This window comes from Oratosquilla oratoria, chromosome 19, assembly GCF_046742065.1.
Source record: "Oratosquilla oratoria isolate Oo_2021 chromosome 19, ASM4674206v1, whole genome shotgun sequence".
Classification (NCBI taxonomy): domain Eukaryota; kingdom Metazoa; phylum Arthropoda; class Malacostraca; order Stomatopoda; family Squillidae; genus Oratosquilla; species Oratosquilla oratoria.
The window spans coordinates 34,553,957-34,561,456 of record NC_134795.1 but is presented as its reverse complement, the minus strand read 5'-3'; the positions used below and the strand labels follow the sequence as shown (position 1 = coordinate 34,561,456).

Sequence of the window (7,500 nt, the reverse complement as noted above, 5' to 3'; positions counted from 1 at the left end):
ATACGTAACGTCTCTTCACATACCAGCCGCCCGTAACAATATATATATATATATATATATATATATATATATATATATATACATAGACATATATATACATATATATATGCATATATATATATATACGAGGAATAATGGAAGAATTTTACTGCCTTAACGTTTCGACCCTTAGGGTCTTGATCACAAAACATAACACAAAAGTATAACATGGACATTTTATACACATACATGTCACCTTACAGGGTGCCTGGGAAAGGTCGTCGTGTTCGGAACATTTGTCCGTTTGTTTTCATCCACTATCAATAAACTTGTAGCTCTTGCCAAGCATATAAAACCATCTCTATGGTTGATGTTATTATTAGTATTAATATAGGCTGCTTCTATTGTTTTTCTTAATTTCTTTGTTGAACCTTTATTTATTATAATTGTATTGTCCCAGTTCGGAAGACTGTGGGTTCTTACATCATTTTTGTGTTCATATAATCTTTTTTCTAATCCACGACCTGTTTCCCCAAATATGAGGATGGGCAATTTTTACAAGGTATTTTATAGACAATACTATTTTCATTCGTATGGTTATTATAATTACGCGTTACCAAATGTCCCACTTTGCTACCTGATGTTCTTGCTAGCTTTATACCTGCTTTTAAGAGGACGTTGTCTAGAGATGAATCAATGCTGGAATTTGGGACTGTGATATATCGTGTTTCTTTGTTGCAATTATTTTTATCTTTACTCTTCTTATTTATTTCCTTAGCTTTCTTTTTTAGTTTAAGTAGGAGACCTTTGGGATATTTTAATTTGCTGAAAGTTTTTGTAATGTGATCTAGTTCGTCTTCCAAGAATTCTTCACTACAGATGCGAAAAGCCCTGAGGAAGAAGCCAATTATTATACCTGTTTTAGTCCTAATATTGTGTCCTGAATAAAAATGTATATAATCTTCTTTATTAGTGGGTTTGCGGTATACCGAAAACTTTACATTGCTGTTTGTTCTGTGTATGACAGTGTCTAAAAATGGTAATTTTCTGTTGTTCTCTACTTCTGCCGTAAATTGTATGTTATTATTTACATTGTTTAATCTTTTAAATTTATTGTTAATATTAGCTTCTTTTGGTACAATAACAACAATGTCATCAACATACCTTAACCAAACACTGTTTCTACCCATTATTGATATATAATTTTCAGTTTCAAGCATTTCCATATATAAGTTGGCTAACACAGCAGAGAGGGGACTACCCATGGCTAAGCCAGAATGTTGTCTATATTCAACATCATTGAAAGTAAAAGCACCGAAACCTACACAAAGAGAAATTAAATCAAGGTAATCTGTTTTGGGGAAAGGTAAATCTTCATTATTTAAATTGTTTACCACTCGCTCAACAGCTTTAAGAGCACCATTTATCGAAACACGGGTAAACAGCGAAGTGACATCATAGCTGGCTAATATTTTGTTGTTCAAATCCAAATCCTTTAACCTGTTAATTAGATCTGAAGAGTTTTGTAGGTGAGCATTACTGATAGAACCTAATGTTTTGGATAAGGGTTTAGCTAAGCATTTGGCTAACCTATGTGGAGCACTATTGACACCTGATGTAATAGGACGCATGGGAATTCCTGTTTTGTGGATTTTTGGTAAGCCATGCATTCTGGGTGGTATAGGTGCTTCTTCTAATAGATATAATAATTTCTTCCCTTTGTCTGATTTCTTTAAGATTCTCCTTGCTTTTGTTGTAAACTTATCACTTTCACTTACAGTGTATCCAACATATTTTTCCTCATAAGTTTCACCGTCACTGTGACGCCAGCCAATCACAATCCTCCTAACCCTCCACTCAGAGTATATAAACACCGCCTTTATCTGCACTAGTAACTATAATGTTTTTGTCTTTACTTATTTGAATAAAAGCCTTAAGAAATCTCCTAGGAATTACGCACTTGTTAGTATTTGCTAGCGCTTGATAACATGTGGTTATACCTTGAATGAACCCCTTGTCTACATCTCCCATTGACCATATATAGTTTTTGTTCATGTTTTCACTAAATTTCTTTTTGTGAATTCCAACATCGAATTTCATACCTAACGAGAGCGCTTGAATGTCCGTGTTTGAAAGTTGTCTGTCTGAAAGATTCATCACTAAATCAGGATTACCCACTTTGTTCCAATCACTATTATCACATAATTGGTTCAATTTTTTGTTAAGTTCTTCACTTTGCTTATGTAACTTATTCAGAAGCCACCGAGGTAATGTTACCACCGAGGTAATGTTACCCACAGGCTTTCTAATTCTATAGTAAGACACATAGATACACATGACCACCTTCCGAACTGGGACAATACAATTATAATAAATAAAGGTTCAACAAAGAAATTAAGAAAAACAATAGAAACAGCCTATATTAATACTAATAATAACATCAACCATAGAGATGGTTTTATATGCTTGGCAAGAGCTACAAGTTTATTGATAGTGGATGAAAACAAACGGACAAATGTTCCGAACATGTATGTGTATAAAATGTCCATGTTATACTTTTGTGTTATGTTTTGTGATCAAGACCCTAAGGGTCGAAACGTTAAGGCAGTAAAATTCTTCCATTATTCCTCGTATATTTTCTCCGCCTTCAGTTACATTTGTCATAGTTTAATCAATATATATATACATATATATATATATATTGATTATATATATACTGTATATATATATATATATATATATATATATATATATATGGATTACAGGATAAGGAATCTTCTTGGAAGTATCCCCGTTAGAAAATATTCATCACGAAATCCTGAAAACGCTACCAATGAAAGCAAAATATTGACTGCTGATATCCCCTGCCTTTAAACCAATAGGAGAACGGACAACTGTGGTGACGCCAGCCAATCACAATCCTCCTAACCCTCCACTCAGAGTATATAAACACTGTAAAACAGAATAATCTTCAATTATCTCCCCAGTGCAACACCTACAACACAACATTGTCTATAAGACACATACTCATGCACTTGACACAATACATCACACAGCGCCATGTGCTTATACATCACTGCAGACTCAACAATATTCAGTTAAACGTGACAAATCTCTTGGCCAATGACTGTTTCCTTATTGACAAAGCAGTGTTTTATTTGCACACAACAGGACTGTTATGGAAATTGTAATGGTAGATTAAACCGAATCGTAGGTTCACACCAGACTTAATGACCCCCTTTTGGGTCGATAGCCTTAAGATTCAACAAAATTATCTTGAGATACTTTCTTGGCACTGAAGAAGGACCAGAATGTGTAAAAACGCTTTTGCTGTAAACAAATTATGGCTGCTACCCAACAGCATGACATAAGGAGGAGTACTTGAAGTACTGCCTATAAAAGTCAAGAATACATTACGGGAGAGAGAAAAGTACAAGAAGCTTTGTCAAAATAAACTTGACAATCACTTCAGTGGAGTAAACTTGAGGGAAAACCTCCTTTCCAACAACACTATAAGTATATATACACATATAAGATGAATATTTATATATACTCTGCTACCTTCCATTTTCTATTGATTATTTCAACTACAATAACTTGTAATCTAAGGTTAATTGTTAATGCCCGTGCCCCTCCTTTCTCATAGCTACCTAACTTAAACAAAGAGCTATTTCGCCTTTGCTTACCTCTGACGTGATCGTGTTGGTGAAAGTGGAATTGTCGTAGCTCCACACGGAACAGGATGTGAACTCCTCTGTCGTTTCATTGTAGAAGCTACACTCAGGACTTAGATAGTGAGAGGAGCTACAGGATACATAAAGGAGTAGATAAATGCCTAAGTATATGAATAGATAAATAACTAAACAAATAGACAAAAAGATAAATACATTAATAGATAATGAAATAAGTTTATAAATTAATCAATTAGATAATAGATAAGAAATCACTCCATTTATGCATAAGTGAAAAAAATCCTAATCTTATAAGACACACACGCTGAAATCATTTCAGTATCGCTGCGCTGCGGATCGTTACTCAAACTCTCGTGGGCGGGGAGTTGAGTGTGTGTGTGCGTGTAAGGTCACAGCATTACCCATTGGTCATATAATATGAGCTTTCTTTCGGGAGGGAAATAGTTGTCGATCACAAGTCCAACATGTGATCCAAGACCATGGTGAATCACACGCACACACACACACGAAAGCCAATGACCATTTCTATATACTGTTAGTCTCCTTAATGGGTTCCAGGATGTGGTAGCTTTGAGAGAATCTCTCTATGGTTCATTCATGAAACCAAATTGGATTATCAAACAATGAACAGAGCCCATGTGTGAAAATAATTTGCTTTATTATGTTTCTTATAAACTGGGCAGGGTTCGACAGCCGTCTAGGATATCGAGGACCAAGTTAAAGTACCTCATGGCACCAGAAATCGAACTTACTTGGTGGCGACGCCAGTGGGGAAGGCAGACTCGTCTTGGCATTCGAACTCGACTTCGGGTGAGAGAAAGGTTCCAGCCAATGCGTGCATGGGAATGACAATGTACCCTCGAAAAAATAATAGGAAATAATTAGGTGAAATACAAAAAAAAAACAATAAAATACAAAGACAAATCAAAACAAGATAATGAAGAACGCGTACCTACGGTCCACTAACATTCCTTAATTTTTATTTATTTTTTATTCCGTCTATTTATTAATTGATCTATCTATTTGTCTATTCGTTTACTTATTTTCTTATTTATTCATTTATCTATATATTTTTTCATTTATTCATATATTTTTTCTATATAATCATTTTTTATTGATCTATCTTAACGAAAAATCATGAGACCCAAAAAAGACTTACAAAGTCCTACGCTGATAAAGTGGAGGAAGTTCCACCTGCCTGTCCCCAGCTTGGTCAGGATGTTGTCAAAACGGCGATCAGGCATCCTGGATCCCTCGAATTCCCTCCCCGCTGTGACGGCTATTTACCAGCGCTTCTTGTCCCTGTGGGGAATCTCACGCCGCTGTCGTCGCCCTACAACAGATGGCGTTAGATACCTCTACGTGATCAAGAATATGGGCTGGGTTGTGAATTAAAGAAAAGGAGCCGCTGAGTAAGTGTGGCCGAAGCCGTCACTTGTGCCCTGTTAGGCGAATTTAGGGACAGCTTAGGGAATGGTAACTAACAGCCACTGCTGGCAATCAGAAAGAAGTGTGGGACTCGAACCCACAACTAAGCGAATGCGAGACCAGCATGTTTCCGATGATGCCACCAGCGTATATGAATATAAAGAAGTATTAGAACACATTACAGAACTAGTTATTACAGGTGCTACAACCTACAGAGGGCTGTATTTGTAAAAATATGTTATTTCAAAAATATTTTTTTATAAACAAAGGTAGATTGATGGTAATAGTCGAACTCCTAAGGAAAAGACACAAAGATAATGTATGAGTATATGTATGTGCTCACATCTATGTATGCGTATACATTACGCATACGTGTATTATGTATAAATACTTTGTATATGCTCATGTCTGTATGTATGCATGTATATATGCATGTGTATGTGTATGTTTGTATGAATGTGTATGTATTCATACATATTTTGTATGTATTTATTTATGCATATATATATATATATATATATATATATATATATATATATATATATATATATGTGTGTGTGTGTGTGTGTGTGTGTGTGTGTGTGTGTGTGTGTGTGTGTGTGTGTGTGTGTGTGTGTGTGTGTGTGTGTATCTATGTATGTATGTATATATCATACATGCATATATTATGTATTAATATTTCGTATATGCTCATGTCGGTATGCATGCATATATGTGTGCATGTCTATTTGTATGTGTGTATTATTATACTCGTATGTATGTATTTATTCATATATATATAATTTGTATGTATTTATCTATGTATATATGTATCTATGTATGCATATGAATATATATATGCATGCATTTATGTAAGTTTATTTGCATATATGTATATATATATATATATGTATGCATGTATACATATATGTATGTATGTATACATGCATGTATGTATGTATACATATATGTATGTGCATATATACATATATGAATATATGTATGCATGTATGTGTGTATGGATGGATGAATGTATGGATGTATATATGTATACATGCATGTATTTATGTATGTATTTCGTATGTACTTATATATGTATGTATGTATGTATGTATGAATGTGCATGTATGTATGTGTATATGAATACATGCAAGTATTTATTTATGTATTTCGTACGTACTTATGTATGTATTTATGTATGTATGTATGTATGTATGTATGTATGTATGTATGTATGCATGTATGTATGTATATATGGATACATGTAAGTATTCATCTATGTATTTCTTACGTACTTATGTATGTATATATGTATTTAAGTATGTATGTATGTATAGTTGTATGCATGTATGTATATATGTATACATGCAAGTATTTATTTATATATTTCGTATGTACTTATGTATGTATATATGTATGCAAATATGTATGAATGTACGTATGTATGTATGTGTATGTATGTATGTATGTATGTATATATGGATACATGCAAGTATTTATCTATGTTTTTCGTACGTACTATTTGTATGTATGTATTTAAGTATGTATGTATGTATATATGTATGTATGTATGTATGTATATATGTGTGTGTATGAATGTATGTATGTATGTATGTATGCATGCATGTGTGTATGCATGTATGTATGCATGTATGCATTTATGTATTTATGCATGCATGTATATATTTATGTATGCATGCAAGTATTTATCTATATATTTCGTATATACTTATATATTTATGTATATATGTATCTGTATGTATGTTGTTATCAAATCAGCCGAATAGTAATTAACACCTTCAGTAGTTTTATTTTAAATGATTATTCGTGGAAGGTCTACTTCACTTCGTCCACGCAGCTCAAGCCTGTCCTGTTTCTCGTCTGAACCCCGCCTTCTACCAAAGCCCAAACACAAACACGAGTTGTCTTCATGTTCGCCATAAAACGCCAAACATTTACAAGTTGTCGTCAACATCATTTGTTACATTCAAGCGTGCTTTTCTAAATGATAAACAATACTTCGACTATCTACGTTCACAATAATTATACATTTGTTTATATACCTGTTTATGGCACAATTTATGATAGTAATATGAGTAAAATGTGTTAAATGTTCTTGGTTCTGTTGATGTGTTGAAGACGATTCCGTTAGTCTTGTCAGTGGTGTCTTAGTGTTCGGTGACAGTGTCTCGACCTACGTTTATCGCATAAGTATTTCACAATTTTTTTAAATAAAGAATTTGTTTGTGTCTGTTTTTCGTTGGGTTCTTTCCTTTTGGAGGACCCAGCTAAGGATTTAATATAAATGAGTATTGGTGCAATTCTGTGCTATTATAACATTAATTCTTGATAGGTTGATTTGATTTTTTTTTTTTTTTTTTTGACTGACGTGGTTTAGTGTGTATCCAGTTTATTTAAGTCC

At 33.6% G+C, this 7,500-nt stretch overlaps 1 protein-coding gene across 1 annotated transcript in view; it reads right to left on the bottom strand.

Moving 5' to 3' along the window:
• Nucleotides 1–7,500, bottom strand: part of LOC143035587 (uncharacterized) — a 77,247-nt gene that overhangs the window by 65,935 nt on the left and 3,812 nt on the right. Inside the window, exons 2-4 of the mRNA XM_076202454.1 lie at nt 4,831–5,004; nt 4,424–4,529; nt 3,666–3,783 (exon numbers count right to left, since the gene is read on the bottom strand). Coding sequence (XP_076058569.1) covers nt 3,666–3,783; nt 4,424–4,529; nt 4,831–4,915 — 309 coding nt within the window. The 5' untranslated portion in view covers nt 4,916–5,004. The remainder of the gene's footprint in view (nt 1–3,665; nt 3,784–4,423; nt 4,530–4,830; nt 5,005–7,500) is intronic.